This window comes from Tachysurus vachellii, chromosome 11, assembly GCF_030014155.1.
Source record: "Tachysurus vachellii isolate PV-2020 chromosome 11, HZAU_Pvac_v1, whole genome shotgun sequence".
NCBI classification, from domain to species: Eukaryota; Metazoa; Chordata; class Actinopteri; order Siluriformes; family Bagridae; genus Tachysurus; species Tachysurus vachellii.
This window is the reverse complement of record NC_083470.1, coordinates 13,004,233-13,025,010: the sequence shown is the minus strand read 5'-3', so window position 1 is coordinate 13,025,010 and position 20,778 is coordinate 13,004,233. Positions and strand designations below refer to the sequence as shown.

At 37.4% G+C, this 20,778-nt stretch overlaps 2 protein-coding genes across 3 annotated transcripts; one reads left to right on the top strand and one right to left on the bottom strand.

The window, feature by feature from the left end:
* Positions 1-238: 238 nt before the first annotated feature.
* smarcad1a (SWI/SNF-related, matrix-associated actin-dependent regulator of chromatin, subfamily a, containing DEAD/H box 1 a) lies at positions 239-14,248 on the top strand. The gene is made up of 23 exons (XM_060882149.1): positions 239-622; positions 769-868; positions 3,873-4,002; positions 6,474-6,540; positions 6,690-6,766; positions 6,867-6,971; positions 7,066-7,147; positions 7,635-8,125; positions 9,353-9,549; positions 9,686-9,776; positions 10,063-10,162; positions 10,892-10,951; positions 11,078-11,153; positions 11,275-11,410; positions 11,527-11,658; positions 12,035-12,130; positions 12,231-12,351; positions 12,471-12,586; positions 12,793-12,981; positions 13,092-13,210; positions 13,333-13,515; positions 13,632-13,738; positions 13,822-14,248. The coding sequence occupies exons 1-23, from the start codon at positions 484-486 to the stop codon at positions 13,881-13,883; spliced, it is 2,976 nt and encodes a 991-aa protein (XP_060738132.1). The 5' UTR covers positions 239-483; the 3' UTR covers positions 13,884-14,248.
* Positions 14,249-15,449: 1,201 nt separating this feature from the next.
* On the bottom strand, positions 15,450-20,458 carry prf1.5 (perforin 1.5). Of its 2 annotated transcripts, none has more exons than XM_060882241.1 (3): positions 20,317-20,458; positions 19,300-19,843; positions 15,450-17,294 (listed from the first exon to the last, which is right to left on the bottom strand). In XM_060882241.1, exons 2-3 carry the CDS (start codon positions 19,833-19,835, stop codon positions 16,301-16,303), a joined length of 1,530 nt encoding a protein of 509 aa, XP_060738224.1. In that variant the 5' UTR covers positions 19,836-19,843; positions 20,317-20,458; the 3' UTR covers positions 15,450-16,300. The 2 variants fall into 2 exon arrangements, with proteins under 2 accessions (XP_060738224.1, XP_060738223.1); XM_060882240.1 differs by lacking the exon at positions 20,317-20,458 and adding an exon at positions 20,152-20,301.
* Positions 20,459-20,778: the final 320 nt, after the last annotated feature.

The following is a 20,778-nucleotide window of genomic DNA, read 5'->3' as shown; positions in this document are numbered from 1 at the left end:
ATGAATAAATTAACCGTGGCACACGGTGCTGCCCAATTCTTTAGTGTTCAGAAGTACATTATGAATGTATACATACATATATAATACTTTTATCTGTATTGTTTGATATAAGAATTTTTAAACGCATAAAGTCCACTTAAAAACTGGCAACTTTCATGGGAGACACGTTAATCTGATCTGGAATCAGGTTCTCAGTGAGGTGGTCGTTTCTATTGGTTCAAGAGGAAGTGACGCATTCTTACTAGTGGCGCGAAACAACTACACCACTGTAGCCGGCGACATTGTGGCTTGTTTAGTATTCAAACTTTGCCTCGTGGTTTTTTTTTGTGTGGCAAAGTCTTCATGGCGAAGTCTTTAGCGACATACTTTGTGTTTTAGTAAAGACTCTGAAGTGTTTTACGGCTTCATACGGACGTCAGAGTGGAGTTTTATAACCGGTAAAAAAATTGTGTGACTGTTTTATTAGCGGTTTAAAACACAGCGATGAGTTTATTCAACCTCGAACGATTCCGATATCAAAAAGAGAAGACGGTTGAAAATCTGTCGTCGTCGGTCAGTTCACCCAAAGCAGAGCACCGCAGACTGGTGAATAACTGTAGGTCAGATAAGGAGAATTACCCAGGTAAGAGTTTACACTGTACTGTGATGGAGACAGGAAGCGACACATCTCACTGTATAGCTGACAGCATCTGCGTAGTTGCTAATAGCGACTCTGCAGAATAACGCACGTGAAGAAGGTTTTATATCCTTTTCCTTATGTGTCCATAGAACGCAGAGTGAAACCCGATGGCAGACGAGGAAGAGGGAAAATCCCACGCCATGCACTGGAGGATGTGTCCTCTGATGATGAGGCCTGTAAGAAGGCAAGGTGAGCTGATCTAGCATGCTACACTCTTTTTATATAGGTTTGCAAACAAGATGCAATAAGTTCAAACAAAACGTGACGTTATTTTTTATAGTAACAACTAGCAAAATGGTCATATGTTCTAATCTATTGACAGATTTTGTGCATGTTGGCATTTGATATGCATCACAATGGTGCAACAAAATGCTAATTATATTCCTGAATGTCTTAAACACTTAAGCATCAAATTTATTTCAATACACAGAGTTTAAAGTTATTTAATTCCATACCTGGAAAATATGGACAATATGTTCAGAGATAAAAAAAAAAAAAAAAAGTATGTATCAAAGCTCTTAAAGAGCAACTTCAGCAAAATTCACTGAAAATGTTCAGTGTTTCTGTACTTTCTTTCAACACTGGCTGAAAAGTGTAAAGTCTGTAGAAGGGCTTCTTCATTCCTATATAAACACATCGTTAAGCTAGACACACACACCTGCGAGATTACAAATTAGCCCTACACACACAACAGGATATCAGGCATTTTATGTTTCATGGCTTCAACAATGCCTTTTATTTACCTCCTCAATAAGCTGCACAATGTTTAGAACGTATGCAAAAGAAAGGGGGCTTCTTTCAGCTGCGTCCGAAACCGCTTACTTCCATCCAATAATTAGGCGAAGTAGTGCTTAGGCGGCGGTTTCGGACGCAGCGTAGTATACCATCTATCAAGCTGATGCCTCGCGTCTTTACTTCTAATGACTTTTTATGGCGGATGGCAAACCAACTTTTGGTGCATTCACCGCCACCAACTGGACTGGAGTGTGAAGCACTAGTAGGCAGATGACACCTCACGTCTCAATCATCCTCGCGTCTTATATATTTGTGTTCATCAATTTATTAAGGTTCCAAGCAGGGGCGGTTTTAGGATTTCATCTTTAGGGGGTTTTAGCCCTCAGTGAGAATTTAAAACAAGAAGAGTTTTATATTATATGACCACTCTGGTAATAAGAATAGTGAAATTTCACTGCTTTTGGTTGGCGTCTTTGCGGCGAAAAAAATCGCTCTTGGATCAAACTGATAAATAATTTTCTTTCCCATCCACGACATGTCCTGTATTTTAACGTAATTTTTCTTATTTACTTATGAAAGTAAAAAATATACTTGTAGTTTTAGGGTGGCTGAGATGACAGACAGGGGGCTGGAGCCACCCTAAAAAAGGTCTAGAACCGCCCCTGGTTCCAAGGCACTCAAATTGTACAGAGAAAATATATTTCCAAGAAATTTTGGTAAAAGTGCTTTTTTCACTTGAAGCAAATGTTGTCTTTTCCCTTTATGTTTTTGTCAGAGTGCTTCATTTTAAGTTCTCAATTTTTCTGGGGGGGGGGGGGGGTATATTTCGAACCTTGTCACCTTTTTCACCTCTTGTGAGTTTGCAGGTATGTCTTAGCCAGTTTTACATAGACCCACTGCATGCAGTCAGATGAATGTGGCACATTGAGTGGGTATAGAAAAGAAACACCTCCTTTCAAAATAATCACATATAGTTGCTTTTTGTGCAACTTGTAACATCCTACAGAAAAATGTAACAGCAACAGGTCAGACAAAAATACATTTAGAAAGCAGTTTCTCTGAGTTCGATTAACGGATCACCCCTTGTGTCAGTATTTTGTTGAACCATCTTTTGCTTTAATTACAGCCTTTAGTCTTTTGGGATACGTCTCTAAGGTTGTTGCACATCTAGACTTTGTAATATTTTCCCACTCTTTTTTTGTAGACCTGCTCAAGTTCAGTTAAAATTGATGGTGACTGATGATGAACTGCAGTCTTCAGGTTCTTCTACAGATTTTCAGTAGGGTTTAAGTCTGGACACTGAATCTTCTTCCCATTGACGACATTCTGGCAGAGGGCAGCAGGTTTTCCTCAAGAATCTTACAGGATTTTTTTCCCCCCATCCATTTGGTGTTATTTGGATTGTGAGCAGTATTTGTTTTCTGCCGGACACACCATTTAGTGTTGAAGCCATATAGTTTAATGTTTGTCTCATCTGACCATAACACTTGCCCTCAGAATCTTCAAGGTGCATTTTGGCAAAGCCTAGTTGTAACTGCACTTGGCCTTTCTTAAGGGGAGCTTCTTCTTCTTCTTCTTCTTCTTCTTCTTCTTCTTCTTCTTCTCCTTCTCCTCCCATACGAGCCATATTTGTGGTGAATGAGATATTGTCACGTCACATGACCACTCTGTTATAAATTCTGTTGCCATTTCCATCTATTTTGGTGGGAAGTCCTGATCTAGTGAGGGTCTCAGTTGTAGCAAACATCTTCCACTTCTTAACAATAGACTTCGCTTCACTTTTGATAATGGCTTTGATTTTTATTTATCCATCTCTTGTCCCGTGCTTGTTTTCTTTATCCTTTATAACTTTATCCCAGAGATCTTTAAACAGTGCCTTGCCACCCAAAATTTGTTTGCTTTAGTTGCACTACCATGGACAGAAATGCTCCAGGAATATCTCCTTTTATGCTGAACTAATCAACATGACCACAGTTGATCACAGGTGGAAGTCATTTGTCTTGTATGTGTGTCATTGATACAGCGTTTAGTTACAACTGACTGAGTTTACCAGTCATTTTTAGGAGGATGGTGATCCTTAGTTACTGCATCTTCAAACAATACGTAATGGAAGCCAAAACAGTGATGGTTTTTCATTGTTTGTTTGTTTTTTTTTTTTTGTTTTTTTCCCTTCCATTGTGTCAGACCTGTTACCGTTATATCTTACAGTGGATGTTATAAGTTGCAATGAGTACATACAGCTGGATAAAACAAAGATTATTCTTCATTTCAGGTTGTGAATTGCATTTTCGATTATTCAGCAATTACACTTCCATGTGGCACAGATTTCTCTCTACAGAAATCATGTCAATAGTGTTTTGTAATACAGTAGAGGTGTTTTGAGAGCATATGTCCAAAATTAGAAAGAGTTTTGCATTTTGTTTTGTTTGAAAGTAACTAAAATGAGCTTGTGATTTAGGGTTCCTACAATGCACTCATCAGCGAGGAATGCTACAGGGTGTGAAAAGCAGACAGATCTTGAGATGGAAGATAAACTGACCAAGCTTCTGGAAATGTTCCCTCAGAGGAACAGAAGAGAATTGCTGGAGGTAACTGCATTTTTGTTGCTAATTAAATTTTTGACAAAAACTATTTTTGTAGGGCTTTGAGTTATAGTATTATTTGCACTTGGTATTATGTGATTTAGTTTTGTTGGCTACATAAGAATAGGATTTGATGGTGAGTCTTTCCCAGAGTAACTGAAATACTAAAACAGTTTATGCACAAAAGTGTTGATTAAGGTTGAAAAGCTCACCTAAAGGTATCAAATTAACTCAATAAACCTGCTTTTCATCCCAGTCAAATTCACAGATGTCTCATCTCTTTCCGGAGTTTTTACCGAAATCTGACTCCCCTGACAAATCCTATTCCTCCTGGCATACAGCCATTTATCAATCAATTTTACACACATCTAGCATCAAGACTGTACATGGAAAAGTTATAGGAATTCAAATCTATTAACACAAATTAAAGTAGATTTAAAAACTAGTCTCAATAACTGCACTTTTATAAGGCTTTTATAAATTATTAACTGAAACCTAAGACACATTCAGGCAATGCTTATTTTCCAGTTTAAAAAATGTATTGCATCGTGACACCATCATATATTACTGAAATTGAATTTGACCCTCACCAGAATTGGATGAAAACATAAGCAAAGATCCCAAGGCATTTTCAAAATCCCGCTCATGCTCTCTGCTGGTGTTTAAAATGAATGTACTGTTTAATATTTCCCATTGCCTTTGAATGGCATAAAATACTATTACTATTATACTATTATTTAATCATGAAGTCCAATACATTAAGTGTTTTTGTTTGTTTGTTTGTTTTTTTCCCCCACACCTTTTTTGATATTGAAGGTAATACAAAGTCTTTTTTTTGAGTCTTGTTGAGGCCATCAGTGTATGTGTCATGGGACTTACAAGTTGATGATGAATAACTGAATTCATGTGAATAAATGAAATCTGAAGACAATAACTGATTAGTCTAGTCAGCAAACCCGTTGTTAAACCAATTCACTCAGCTCAACAATTAACATGCTGCTTGTATGAATTTAAAATAATTTATTGCCAAAAATGAATGTTCAATAACCTTCTTTTAGAAGTCCACACACAAATATCTTATTCATCTGGTTTGTTTGATGGCATTAAGCTATGTAAATAAATGTTATTAATAATAACACGGGTTGCTCTTGGCCACCTTAATTTAGTAGCTCAAAGTAGCTCTCAGATGGGGAAAAAAAGTTGGAGAACGTTGTAGATATTAGCATGAATGTTTCCTACAGGTAGTCACCACCAAATGTTCTCCTCTTCCACTGAAATGTGGATTGTAAGCAGGCAAAAGATTTGTATCAGGGCTGCTGCACAAGTGTGTTACATGTAGAAGGTTGAGAGAGAAAATAGTAGAACTAAAAAGATATCCATCTAACCTGCTGAAAGACTTCCCTTAGCTCTATTGTTTAGACTTTAGTTTGGACATACGGCTATCATGTTCACTTGCTTGTCTAAAAGAGCTGCACATGATGTTAATGATAGAATCTCCACCACCATCCAGATTTACTAATGCACCACATCTCTGCCACTGATTATTTTACTACAACAGAACACCGTTTTGTTTTTTTTATAGACTCGTTGTCTAGTCTGTTTGCAGTAGGGTCAACACTCAGCATTCTCTCAATTACTTTTAAGAGATGTTTAGAGGATCTTTAAAATCATTAGCAATAAATTAGGGCTAGGCGATAAATCAATTTTACTCGAATGTGTAGTTTACGTCGACTTGTTTGAATGAAAATCGGTTTTCTCTTTAACATCCGCTGACGCTCCCCTCTGGGCTCCCGTAGTTGCATGGCTCAGCCTTCCCCCTGCGCGTTTGCCTTAGAGATACGGGATGCACTTATTTCCAGGGAAATACACAAACAACATGGCAGCAAGCAGGGAAGAACTCGTTCCCAAGAAAGACACTGTCATCTGACATATGGAATTGGTTCGGTTTTGCGGCGTCAGACATAGAACAAACACTCCGCTGCAAAGTGTGTTTTAAAGTCAAAAGTAGCAGTACGACTAATTTACTAAAGCACCTTAAACAGAGGCATGCTGTCGAGTGAGAGAGCTATTGTTTAGACTTTAGTTTGGACATACGGCTATCATGTTCACTTGCTTGTCTAAAAGAGCTGCACATGATGTTAATGATAGAATCTCCACCACCATCCAGATTTACTAATGCACCACATCTCTGCCACTGATTATTTTACTACAACAGAACACCGTTTTGTTTTTTTTATAGACTCGTTGTCTAGTCATCCTGTGGTATAGTTTTTTTTTGTTGTTTGTTTTTTTCATTTGCATTGTAAGTCTAGCTAAATTTTGATGGATCAGACTGTCCCTTAAAAATCTGTCAACACATGAAAAATAAGTATTATCTAAGCTGGACTTGTCAAAATGCTTGAGTTTGACAGATTTTATATTTATATATTGTTATTTATATTTGCTATTAAACTTTGTGATATGTTGGGATTTAACAGGTGGTGAACAGTACCAGCACACTGGAGGGCGCTGTAGCGTATTGTCTGGTGGCCTACAAAGATAAAGGTATAGACCCAATGTATTAATTAGATCAGAATTTTACATCAGCCTGCTATAATGAATATATTTTTCCTGTAACTGTTTTGATGTAGACTAACAAATACAAATAATATTGTGAGGCTGAAGTGATTTCTGGTGTTATTGATATCTCTCAGATTTGTCCAAGACAAAAGGCAGCACCACACACAGTGATGGTGATGAGATGCAACCAAAGAAGCGGAGAAAAACCGCCGTAGGTTTTGGGTACATTGTGTATTTGTTTGGACAATGATTTTTGAAAGAATATAAAATAATTGAGATCCGTGGGTGTTTCGAATGTGTTTTTTGTTTAGGAGCCAGATTTTGAGTCTGAAGAGGAGAACCATGAGCCGAGCAGAGAAAAGCAAGATGCTCTGGTTCACAATTTAAAAAAGAAATTTCCGCAAATGGATAAAGTGGTGGGTTAAAATTGTTGCTTTAGAAGGCAGTGTTGGTGTCGGCTTGACTTGTGTATGATGACTTTTTTTTAATATATTTTTTAAATGCACACAGGTGCTGAGAGACGTTCTGAGAGAGCATGAGTGGGATTATGAAAATGCCTTGGGATCATTGCTTATGTTTTCATTCGATTCCGGTGAGGTTCAAATATTTTTGGACTTTCCAGTAAATCCAGTAAATAAGCATTGCCTGAATGTGTCGTTTTATTTAATAATTTATTAAAGCCTTATAAAAGTGCAGTTGACTAGTTTTGCAGACTGTAGTTGGTGTTTTTCACAGGCCAACATACTTGCCACTTGCCTAATTGTCTTTATCTCCTAATTTGATTTTGTGGAAGTTGTGAATTATTATAGTTATCTTTTTGTGTGGGCTATGTCGTAATTTTTGTAAACCTCAAGTAATCAATATTTTATAAATAGTACTTCATTATTCAGCCTGTTGAATGTCTTAGCCATATGTTTCAAAGTGTGATCTTTGTGTCAAATAATATATTGCTACGCTGCATATTGTTACAGCCATTAAATGTTAGTTATTTTGGTTTTCAGAATTTTTCGTGCATTTAAAATTGTGAGCATTGATATGTGACAAGTTATTGTCTTTTTTTTTTTTTACTACCACTGTAGAGTCTAGCCCTGAAAAGATCAAGAAGACAAAGTCCAAACAATCAAGCAATTCAAAGCCTTCTAAGAGCAGACAAGAGAGCAGTGAAGATGGGAAGCAAAAACCTGAATCTTCTAGTTTGACACGGTGGCTATCAGCTGTATCCAGTAAATCTCCTTCAAGACTACAGTCCCTTTCCACCAGATCACCGTCAAGAGGAAGCAGAACAGTTAGTCATAAGTCTGAAAGAAAAGAAGAGAAGAGAGAACCTGAACCAAACAAAGACTCAGAACTTGATAGTGACTCGGAACTTGATAGCGAGGATGAGGATGATGCTTCTGATGAATTTGACTTAGAAGCTGTGGACCATAAATTTTCTTCCAAGGTCCAGGAGCAGATATTGCAGTTCTTCCAGGAGGCTTCAGTGGATGAATTGAATTTGATATCTGGCTGCTCATTGAAAAAAGCCCAGAAAATAATTTCACTTAGACCATTTAACACATGGAAAGATGTGGTAAGTATTTTTTGAAGATGCATTTCTATGAGTAATAGAATCAGGTTGTCTGATCTATTGACTTGAAAGGGTTTTCCATTCTTGTAGTGTTTGTTCTCATCTGAAGTGCAGTGGTGTCCTATTTATACTTGTTAAATATGACCATTTTATTTTTAAGTTTCGCAGTGCTGTTTGCAGTAGGGTCAACACTCAGCATTCTCTCAATTACTTTTAAGAGATGTTTAGAGGATCTTTAAAATCATTAGCAATAAATTAGGGCTAGGCGATAAATCAATTTTACTCGAATGTGTAGTTTACGTCGACTTGTTTGAATGAAAATCGGTTTTCTCTTTAACATCCGCTGACGCTCCCCTCTGGGCTCCCGTAGTTGCATGGCTCAGCCTTCCCCCTGTGCGTTTGCCTTAGAGATACGGGATGCACTTATTTCCAGGGAAATACACAAACAACATGGCAGCAAGCAGGGAAGAACTCGTTCCCAAGAAAGACACTGTCATCTGACATATGGAATTGGTTCGGTTTTGCGGCGTCAGACATAGAACAAACACTCCGCTGCAAAGTGTGTTTTAAAGTCAAAAGTAGCAGTACGACTAATTTACTAAAGCACCTTAAACAGAGGCATGCTGTCGAGTGAGAGAGCTGTTGCACCCTGCAAAATGAAAAAGACCAGCACAAGCACACCCGCCAAAAAACAACCTATCGTCTTAGAAACATTTACAAACTGATTGAATCAGAATCACAGAAGGGAAAATCAAAACAAAATAAAGTAAAAACTTGTTTTGAACAATTTCTTTGCAATCTGCAGATTGATTTTTCAGTAGGAGGGGGAAAATCGATTTAAATCGTAAATCGGATTTTTTGTGATAAAATTGGATTTTTATTTTAGGCCATATCGCCCAGCCCTACAATAAATACATCATAATACTGGTTCACTAGGTCACAGATTAAGAATCCAGTCAATCTAAAAACAATATGGGGAAGATGATAAACCAAGTAAAGCTCATCGCTAATTTTTCAGATACCTTTTTTTTTTTCTTCCCCCCCAAGATATTCAGAAACTCAGCTGTTTGTTTATTGTATCCTGAGAGATGATGGGATACTTTCCCATGTATCAGATGAGCTGAAACAGGGAAAATGTGTTTTAGAATTTCATTTAGAAATGTTGAACTCTAGGCATTTGTAAGTCAATATTCTTTGCTCGTGTGTGACACTGCTGTTTTCTACCTGCAGAATAAGCAGTTCTATAAGGATAATGGCTTGTCTATGGATTTGGTATATAGCTGTAAGGATGTGCTGAAGGAAAGACAAGTACTGAAACAGCTCATGAACAAGTGCGCAAGCATAGCCAAGAACATGACCAAAGACGTAACCAATGTCATAGAAAATTGCATGGGCTCCATGAAGCAGCCAACCAACCTCAACAAGAAGTGAGCTTATATTTACTACATACGTTTTGTGAAAATGGCTCATAAAATGATTTGTATTTTGACAGCGGTCAAAAAATGAATTCTAAAATATGATTTATGGGATTTTTTTTTTTTAATTACTTTTGTATTTACTCAGGTTGAAATTACAACCATATCAGCTGATAGGCTTGAAGTGGCTTATTCTCTTACACCAGCACAATCTCAGTGGGATCCTGGCTGATGAGATGGTGAGTATGATTTCATTTGTTTGACTTTAGAGTAGTTTATTGTTAAGCAAGCATAAGCACATCATCAAAGTCTGTTTAATGAATGGTGGAATAGAAATGTAATCACTTTTCTAGTTTTGATCAAATTAGGTGAAGGTTATGTCCTGCTGCATTTTGAGAGTTTGAGTAACACTAGAATTTGTGCTGAGATATTTTTATATATCTGTTATAATAAATCTAAATAAAACATTGTCAAAGATGCAAAAGGTCTGAATAATCTGTATTTAATTTTCTTGTTCTCCTTCAGGGCTTAGGAAAGACAATTCAGGCAATTTCATTTTTGGCTTATCTTTATCAGAAGGGGATTAAAGGACCTCACCTAATCACTGTACCCTCTTCCACAGTGGGTAAGACCTATCTCTCTCTCACATAATTATATCATTTTCTTAGCTTTATTTAGATTTAATTTATGTAAGTAAATTAAATATCACAATGGAAAAGCCACAAAGCCAACTGCTTTGCTTGCATGAGTTACAGAATAATCAGATGGTGCTCACGGTACAACATACTTTCATTACCTTTCTTGCAATCAGCAAGTTCATACCAGCACTTGGGTATTATGTACTGCATTATCTTGGGGAAATGGAGTTAAGATTTATAACTGCATTTATTTTTTTCATGCAAAACAGCTTTCAATTAATGCTTAACATTACAAAGGAAAAAAAATAAAGCCTAAAATAGCAGTTCTAATAGAGTTCATTGCTGTTTCTGGAGTTTGTATGCTGCTCGTCTCATAACTATTAAGAAGCCCAGCACATCATGTAAATCAAACATGGTATAACAAAGCAAATCATGAGCTATAAATGTATCTTTCAGTCTACACTTTAGAGCTTGCACCATACCTACAAGAGACAAACGTACAACTGAAACAAGCAATATGTTGTACACAAGGGTTAGGAGGGGAACAAGACGTTCAAAAATCGTTAAAAATTTCATGAAATTGTGGCACTTTTTTAAATAAATAAGGTATCTCGCAGCTGAAACAACATTTGCAGACTGTTATCCTTTGTCTGTGTTTGCATGTATAAGCTCAGCTTCATAACAGCATATTTGAAATAAACTTTCTCTCCCTACAGATAACTGGGTAAGAGAGCTAGCACTGTGGTGTCCCAGCCTGAAGGTCATTGTTTATTATGGTGGGTAAACTATCATTCTATATTCTTTTATTTTCTTAAATTTTAATAAGCAATAGAATTTAGACTGCTTATAAATTTGTATTTCACACTGGTACAATTACGTCTATTCTAATGCATTCCTTGTAGGCTCTGTAGAGGAACGTAAATACCTCCGCCATGATATTCTCAACAATCAAGTGGAATTTAATGTCATTGTGTCTACGTAAGTTAGTGGAGTCAATTGTGATCACGCCTTCACTTTTTTTTGGACATTATTTATGACCACAATGTTCTTGAGCAATTTTCTGGTCTCAAGTTCTTTGGATGTTTGTTTTCTTTTGCAGATATAACTTGACTATAGGCAATGAAAATGACCGCAGTCTCTTCCGCAAGTTGAAGTTGCAGTATGCTGTGTTTGATGAGGGTCACATGTTGAAAAACATGAACTCGCTACGCTACCGCCATCTCATGGCCATCCGTGTTAGTGCAGTTTGATATGGCATAAGAAATTGACAACTTGTGTATAAATATTTCTTTTCACAAGCATTTCAATTTATGTGGGACTTCTAAATGGAATATTTATTTGTTTCCTCTAGGCTGAACAGAGATTGTTGCTCACTGGAACACCTTTACAAAACAACCTACTAGAACTCATCTCTCTGCTCAACTTCATTATGCCCTCCATGTTCTCTAGCAGCACTTCACAGATTTCCAAGATGTTCTCCACGGTAGGGCAGGTGCCAGTGGTGGGAGGATTTTATTTGTGGGTTCGCAAGTTTAAAGCTTTAGCAATCAGTTTTAAAGAAGCAGTAGCCTGTCTTGTGGTGTGTGGGGAAAAAAAAATAAAAAAAAATATTTTAATGGTGACATTTTTTGCCATGTGAATGCCATAGAAATAAACTTTCTAGTTAACAGATTTAGAACATGGATCTGATGAGAATCTGAAAACTACTGATTCATTTGCAGTAGATGATGGACAATGATTAGGAATGACTATTGCATTAAATACACTATTTTTTGCTGTCTTCCCTGGTTATATATTGGCTTATTAAGGAATAATTAAATAGTTGTCATGCACAATATTTGTCATGCCATGTCTGTTAGAAATCGTCAGAAGAGGAAAGTAGTTTCCATAAAGAAAGGATTGCCCAAGCCAAGCTCATCATGAAGCCCTTCATCTTGAGACGAGTCAAGAGTGAGGTAATGACTGCTAAAATCTGAATTTTGGATAATAACCTGGTGCTGTTGCCAATTCTTAAAGCATTTGAGCATTTAAGAAGTAATCTGTGTAATTCCATAGGTGCTGAAAGAACTACTGCCCAAGGTGGAGAAGATCAAAATGTGTCCCATGAGTGATGCTCAGCAGCAACTGTATGATGATCTTTTCCGAAGGCTCAAGAAGACTGTTAAGACTGGAGAGAGTATGTGCTTTACAAAAATGTGCATATTTTACACAAAACATTATCTAAAAAAAAGTACATATTATAAATTGAAGTTAATATATCCATGAATAAAAATATACACCTGTGTCTGATTTTAGAGCGAGAGCTGAGTAATGTGATGATGCAGTTAAGAAAGATGGCCAACCATCCACTGTTGCACCGGCAGTACTATACTACAGAGAAGCTTGAGGCCATGAGCCGAGCTATGCTGAAGGTCAGCGCCTGTTCTTTGTGTTAGATTGAACAGTGTTATGTGGATAGTTTAAAACTATGCTGATTGTATAATTGCCTTTATTTATTTATTTATTTATTTATTTATTTATTTATTTATTTATTTATTAGGTCATTTCTTTTTAAGACATTATCAGATGGCTGTCTAAATTAATTGCTCATCTAATTTTGCGTCACTTTGTTTTTTAGGAACCAACACATTTTGATGCAGACCCTGAATTGATCCAGGAAGACATGGAGGTGATGTCAGACTTTGAGCTGAATAATCTTTGTAAGGAATACAGCTCTATTTCCAAGTTTCAGCTGGATAAAGAGCTCATTCTGGACTCTGGAAAGTTTTCCCTGCTTACTAAGTTATTAGCCAAGCTCAAGGAGAAGGTAATGAAGGGCTTTGAAATCTATATGACGGTCGTTTTGTGTTCTCCTCATTTGTAGTTTTGTTTTTTTTTTTTCATTTTAGCTCTGATGTTAAACATTTTTCTTTTCAGGGTGATAGAGCAGTGCTCTTTAGCCAGTTCACCATGATGCTGGACATTGTGGAGGTTCTGCTGAAACACCTTGGTCACCAGTATGTTCGGCTGGATGGCTCCACTCCTATGACAGAAAGGTTAGCATGCATGTTGCTCACCATATATACATTTTTTTTTTATACATCACCTTTTCCCCTAGTGGGTTAATTCTTCTTTCTCTTCACTGCCATTTTTGGCATCTTTTCTCCTTTTTGTCTAGAATTGGCCTCATAGACAAATACAACACAGACCCTGAAATATTTGTCTTCCTTCTGTCAACTCGTGCTGGTGGCCAGGGGATCAACCTCGCTTCTGCTAATGTAGTAATTCTTCATGATATCGACTGCAATCCTTTCAATGACAAACAAGCAGAGGACCGCTGTCATCGAATGGGGCAGCGCAGGTTAGTAGATTGTTACTAGAGTTGACCATGTGAAATGTTTTTTCACGATGCCATGCAGACATACCAGGAATGTTTAGATCATGTTGTATTTATGCTGCAGTGTTGCCTATTTACAGGACCGTGCAAGTTATAAAACTGGTTAGTAAAGATTCCATAGAGGCCTGCATGCTTCGTGTAGGGCAGGAGAAACTCAAACTTGAACAAGACATGACTACTGATGATGGTGAGCACATAGAAAATACCTTGCACAAACTTTTACCACTTTAGTAAATAGCAAAAATTAATGGGGTTTTGTTTCACTTCCAGGTGAAGAGGGCTCCATGTCAGAGGATGTGGCTGAGCTGTTAAAAGTATCACTTGGCTTTTGACAAAAGTGATGAGTATAGAAAACATGCACCACAGCTAAATAGCTGAGCCAGTAAATACACTGACTAAACATGCACTTGCTACCCATAAAGGTGGTAAAAAGTAGCTGTGTCACTTTGTTTGACTGAAAAATTAACCACATCGTACTTTCCTGATTATTATTTACTTAAGCTACTTTTCTCTTTCATATCCTTGTTTTGGCTAATATTGAAAATAAAGCACTGAATGTTTGACATTTTCAGGGTTAAGATGACATTTGTGCCAGTAGTTCTTTAGCCTGTCTTTTTTTTTTTTTAGTTTTAACTGTACTATAGTTGTCTGTATTATATATTGTTGTACATGTCAAATAAAGACAATTTTTATTAGCTTTTTTGATTTAAGTACCAGGTCTAAAACCAATGACTGCCTAATTGGTGGCTGTTGTGACTGGGAACAGAGAAATGGTGAACCTAGAATGTCAGAATACCTCTAGTGGCTGGTATCAGTGCAACCCTGTATATTTCCATTGACGGGAATCAATGGAGTTCAGTTGAGCTTATTATTTATAATATTTTTCCTTAGGAAAACTACAGTTTTATAAAAGTGTCAAGCCTCAAGAACACCTGTAAACTAAGAAGACTTGTTCTCTTGTAAGATGTTATGGTATAACTAGCAAACCAATGTGAGTAAACTAAGTGGTAAATCAAGGCAGAAAATTCTAGCTAAATATCTCAACAATTTATCCCAATTCGCTTTTGACTGACATTGGTTAACAATCGAAGGTGGTAAAGTTAACTAGTCACTAGTTTTTGTATGTACTAAACCAACAGATTAAACAGCCTGAATGAGCCAAATCTTGTTACTGAATGAGTCGGTAACTTACTACCGGAGTCAGCTCGATTCAGATAATCCCTCTTGTATGTTTTCAATTTTTGAAATTTGTATTTCATGCATACCTGTTTGACTAGTCTCACTAGTATATGGTAGCTTAGATGGTCATAAGTCAAAACTCCTTAATCTTTCCCAGCAGCAGATATCTCTATGATTGTACAAGTTTGACACTTTAGCAGTTTACATATTAAGATGTACGGTCCACTGGTAGTCCAACGGCAGGATCCCATGCTCTCATTGTTAGTTTAGGTTAGGTCAACTTTATTATCCCCGAGGGGCAATTTGTTTCACAGCCAGCAGAATCCATACAATCCCAAACACACAACAACAAACAGTACAGAGGAGAAAAAAAATTTTTATTAAGTATTTAAAAACCCAATAGCAACACACAGCCTGGGTTCGATTCCCAGGCAGACAGCTAACCCAGACAGTGGGTCCCAAGCCCTTATAAAATAGGAGGGTTATATCAGGAAGGACATCCGGCATAAAACCTGTGCCAAAATAAAATATACTGACCAGAAGATCTGTTGTAGGGACCTCGGACAGGGAGCAGCCGAAAGAGCAACAACATTGATATGCACAGGGCTGGCTATAGATTTGACCTACTTCTCAGCCTTAGTCAGGCTGACCTGTATTTATAAAGCTGGATATCTATGGTTTCATTCATAAATCATTCATATAAGTGTTTACACAAGAGATTTAGTATTCATCAAAATTTTTATTTTGGTAGACCATCCTTATCCTACTCATGCTCTTGAATGTTTGCAAATTAACACATAAGAGAAAGTAATGTTAATTCTTTATTGACTTTATATCATTCTTTTATCTTGGCTCATAAACAGTCCCATTGTAACAGTTTACTCCATTTGGCAGATGCCCTTTGTAGTCTCTAGCAAAATCACATTCCCATACTAGTTCACTAGTTCAGGGAATTTTTTGGTGTTATTGGAAATAATTAAATAATAAACAGGGTAATTATGAGCGTGGGTTTCATGTTGACAATAATCCAACAACTTTCATAAATGTAAATACACAATTAAAATTAACTCTAGACCTTTTATCTACTTACTTGTAAGTGAATTAATGAGGGAATCACACAAAACCCCACACTCAGACCATGGAGCAGGGGAGCAGCCAACTGTTCAATAATTTCTGATCTTTTAAAATGGGGGGCCACATAAAAAGTGCTGTAATTCCTACACCATTCACCATATTTGGTGTAAATAATATTTGAGCTCATATTCAGTACTTATTTTTGATTCTTATATACTACATTACACAGTTGACAAGAACTGTATGTCCAAATATTTACAGACCTCACTATATATAAGCAGTACAAAGTTTATTTTAATCCAGAAATATTGCTGCAAAATCAACAGGTAGGTTTTCCTGTAGTCATGGTTCCATTTACAAAGTGCTGACACTAATAAACAATCTAAAACTGATGCATTGTACATGTCTATTCTTATTGGTTATTTGAAGCATAGATACATGAAAAAGCTAAAGAAAAATGTTTTTTTTCATGGTTCTAGTTGCCTGGTTGAGGCTCTCAGGCTTTTGGGGAGTAATGTCGACACCAGTGGCCACCCAGGTGAGCATCACACTGGGTGCTGTACATGAAAAAAAAGACTCCGCTGCTTAAGCTACAGCTATTTGATTGAGTTCCACGTTCAGGGTAGATGGAACACCTTCCCAACAGGTCATCAAACCTTACATCACTATCCCACACTTCAATCAATAACACATGACCGAATTCTATTGAACCAAAATTGAAAGTAATGTCCCATACTGGATTGTTATTATTCATTACTATGTTTGTTTCCTTATACATGTTATTGTACCACACTTTGACATAGGCATCGGTTTGACTGAAAAAGTCAGCATTGAGACCACTGGCCCGTTGCACAGTCACTCTCAAAGTGCCACGACCTGTTCGCAGAGGGCAGCAGTTGTGGTCCAAGTTTGGTGTTGGGTTGCATTTGTGGTACTGATTCTGCTCCAAAGGAATCATGTTCTCTTCAATGTACTCGGACACGGCCTTACTGAGGCTGGAACTCAACTCTGAGTCAGCAACCAGATGATGGAGGGGTAAAATGGCATATGAAATTATATCTGGGTTTTCACGCAAGCTATTGAACCAGTTTGCATACGTGTCATCTAGACTTTCACCACCCAGGACCTCCAACTTCTTTGTCAAAAAGTCCTGATAGAAGCCCATGTTTATGTTATCCTTGAGAATGTTTGAGCATTTATTAGAATATGATATGTTTGCAGGCAGAAACCCTAGAGCAATTTTTAATTCAATGTTCAGACAGTTTCGTATATCAAACTCCAAAAACCCCTTTTGGGTTGCAAGGCAGGTTCGGAAGGCTGTGACTTGTCTCATGCGTCCTCCTAAATAGACATGATGAATGTAGTGGGTCCCATACGTATCAATAATTCTCTGATACTGGGACTTAGTTTTCTCACTGTAGTTTCTAGGTAGTTGATGTAAACGTTTTTTAAATTCTGCACTGAGCTCTGGACGATCCATTACTCTGTAGCTGAAAAAAGAAGTGAAATAAAAGACATTGTTTTTGTTTTGACTTTGCTACCTTAATATAATGTATGTCTCAATGTTCTGTATGGACAATGTGGCAACTTCAGTTATGAAGAAAATAACCAAACCTTCCCTTTTTAAGTTGAGCTTAAATTATTCCTAGTTGAGTACTAAAAGCATATTTTAACCCCTGGATCTCACATTTGTTGACTATAAATCATTTGTCCTACTTTGCATTCTCATTCCATTGAGCAGAAGAGGCAGTTTCAATCTGACCAAGAGCATGGATTATTGCTGCAAAGCTGCTGAAGCCAAATGACTGAAATGAATGTTGCTGGCAGACAAGAATAGAGCTACAAGCATATTAAGTATTGTGGGTAAACCTGCACTGCACATAAGCCAAATGTAAAAGAGCAGATGAAAAAGAATGATACACTTGCAATATAATATGTAGTAATTGTATATAATATGTATAATTTGGGGATGTGCTTAAAGCCCAAAAATTACATTTATTACAAATAGTCTTGTTGCTATTTACATGGGCCATTTTAAGCTAGTCTTATTCAGCTTACCAATATAATTTTGTTTAAATTCTTTGTATGACTGGACACATTTGTCTATTGCTACACCCACAGCATCAGAAGCTTTGGAAATGAGCAGATGCACACCTCTGTGTTGGAGAGGTAGCTACATACCCAGGGCATTGCAGTCAGGAAATGCTGTCTTTCAGCTAACCTGTGTATAGAGATCAGGGAATTCAAGAAGTGGTTCAGATCATTTGGATGTCCTATGCCAGAGAAGGAGACAGTCTGTTGGCAAACAGACAGACAACTTGCTGTCCAGTGTGGTTCGAGGACAGGACTGAAACAAGGGCTCTCTGTCATAATATCTCACTTCACAAAGAATATTCGTTCTACTGCTGCCACTGTTATGAAAGGCACTGCAGTGCACCAGACAGACTGTGCAGCTGGTATTGTTGATAGCCACATTTTGTCCAAGCAGACCATAGTTTTTCCTATTATTGATGTTCTTGATGAACCTTTTGTGCCCACTGCCCATCTGAATGGACTTGCTACCCCAGACACAATAATCCCTATATCTATATATAGTGAAATGGGGTGACACCTGGGAGCAAGCCCAGGGTATTAGTAAGCTTGAAAAGGGGTCCAACCTACTCTTATAAGCATTCATGCTTTATCTAGGTGTTGGTTCTATGTACACATCTGTGTTTTTTCAAAGTCAGGTTTAAGAGACATTCTCTTTAGAAAACAGCAGGTGGCATGCTAACACAGTGGGTACCATTGCTGCTTTACAGCTCCAGGCTCCTAGCTTCAATCTTGGGTTTTTGTTACTGCTTTTCTCTCCATGTTCCCATTGGTTTTCTCATGGGGTTCTTCCCACAGCCTACAGCCTTGCTGGTAGACAGATTGGCTGTTTAATTGCCCATTGGTATGAATACAGACAATGGACTGGCTTTTTTTTCTGGATGAATTCTCCCACCTTCTTCCCAGTGCTTTTTACATAATCTACACTATTTTAAAAAGGAAGATTACTTCAGATTGATCAGAATAGTCAGATACCATGCCTGACATTTATACACTATCAGGAGGTTACTCCATTAACAACTTTGCTTTTAGTACTCCGCTACAAAATTGAACGTATGGGGAAAACTGGACTAGTTCTGGAAATGACAATGCCCTGGCAGTCCCCCATTTCATCACACAGCAACAGATATTTACTATACTTATTATACTTCAACATAGTCAGCTAAAATGAAAATAAAAAGTACAGAGCTGTTCTGTTAAATCCAAAGAGTTTTTTGTCTGAAAAGGTAGGTCACGTAGACCTACCTTTTCAGACAAAAAACTCTTTGGATTTAACAGAACAGCTCTGTACTTTTTATTTTCATTTTAGCTGACTATGTTGAAGTGAAAAAAGACCCAAATGTTTCTGCTTAGGTAAGGAGTCATGTGGCAGATGCCACAGAAAAACATGTCATATGTGTTTACCTGTAATAAATGCAGCTGATCTCATGGAGAGCAAAGGTCACCTTGTCCATCATGTGCTGCTCTCGGGCAAACTTGGCTATGTCTGAGTGACTCCCTCCTAAAACAGCTTTACCCCAATCATCCAGGGTAAGGTCCACTGCCCAGTTATTGTCGATTAGTGATGTGGAGCTTTTAATAAGCGAATCTATGGAATAATGAAGAGAACTTGACAGCTGTTTTCTACAGCGGTTGAAAGAACGCCAGTCCACAACGGCCAAGGGAAGTTTCTGCATCTGTCCTTGTTGTAATTGGTTCGGGCACACAGTACATGTGTTGTTGTCAAATTTGTAAGATCTGACATTTATCAAATAGGCACCTTTGCGTCTCAGGCTGACTACATCAAATCCTTCACCTGCAAGGTTGGAACCAGGCACAAAGGGTGCTTTCTTGCATTCTGTCTCTGTTCCCAGGTGGCATGCTGAGCTTTGATGACAAAGGGTCAAAATTGTGCTGATACAGACTAATAAGTGAAGACCAGTGCATTTATGAAGGCCCATGACTGCTTCTAAAAAGAGATAAGACATGGTTTATGTAAGCATACCATTCTCTGTGCATAAAAAATATACCATTGCATTTTTGTTGTCTTCTTCTCCTTCTTTTGTCTTTTCCCGTTAGTGGTTGCCACAACGAATCATCTGTTCCCAACCATTGCTTTTTTGTTGTAATTACAGTATTTATTGAGACCAAATAGACAAAAGCTTATTTCAGATGCACATACTGTTTACAGAATTGGTAATGGCTACTTTACTCCTATTTTCAGTTGAAATTCCACTTCTTCTTCAGTAATGTAAGATTATTACAAATCACACTTACCTTTCACCAGTGCAAAATTATCCAACATATTTAGGTCATTCAAACATCTTCAGGAAGTTTTAACCACAAACCCAATTGTCACTCAGTTGACTCGTCAACTATATCTCACATTAAGCTAATAATCTTTTTTCAAAATGAAAATGAATTTAAATGATAAAAACCCACATGCTGTTAGGATCTCACTTTCTCCAATTCTATGAATGCTCCAGCTGAAAAGACTCTCCCTGGAAGACTCAGGTATTTGCAGGGAGTGTTTTCCTTTCTCTCTGCTTTTTCCAATGTTGACAGAATTCATATGTTAACTGGTTTGGTTTCGATATATTTAGTGTGTTCCAGTTGTACTGTGGGAGGGAGCTTAAGCAATTGCGGTATGTGAGGGTGTGTCACAGTCCCGGGAATGAGACAGGATTTCAAGGGCAATTCTTTTTTTGTGCTGTACACTGAAGACATTTATCTTTAAGGTCAAAAGAGGTAATATGAGACCATAGATCTGAATTCGAGCTGTCATTTTAGATTTTCGATCTATATTCAATTGAGACATGGCAACCTACATTTTTCAAGTGATGTTTTACTTATCAACACTGCATTTGTTTTTAAAAAAGACCAGATGTGCATGAAGACCAGAGA

Excerpts from the sequence above, each read along its gene's own strand:
- smarcad1a (XM_060882149.1), top strand. The coding sequence starts at position 484 with ATGAGTTTATTCAACCTCGAACGATTCCGATATCAAAAAGAGAAGACG. Across the intron at positions 4,003-6,473 it reads ACAGAAGAGAATTGCTGGAG|GTGGTGAACAGTACCAGCAC; the intron begins GTAACTGCATTT and ends GGGATTTAACAG. Across the intron at positions 12,352-12,470 it reads GACTGTTAAGACTGGAGAGA|AGCGAGAGCTGAGTAATGTG; the intron begins GTATGTGCTTTA and ends GTCTGATTTTAG.
- prf1.5 (XM_060882240.1), bottom strand. The coding sequence starts at position 20,179 with ATGTTGGATAATTTTGCACTGGTGAAAG. Across the intron at positions 19,844-20,151 it reads TAATTTTGCACTGGTGAAAG|AAGCAGTCATGGGCCTTCAT; the intron begins GTAAGTGTGATT and ends ATCTCTTTTTAG. Across the intron at positions 17,295-19,299 it reads ATCAGCTGCATTTATTACAG|CTACAGAGTAATGGATCGTC; the intron begins GTAAACACATAT and ends TTCTTTTTTCAG.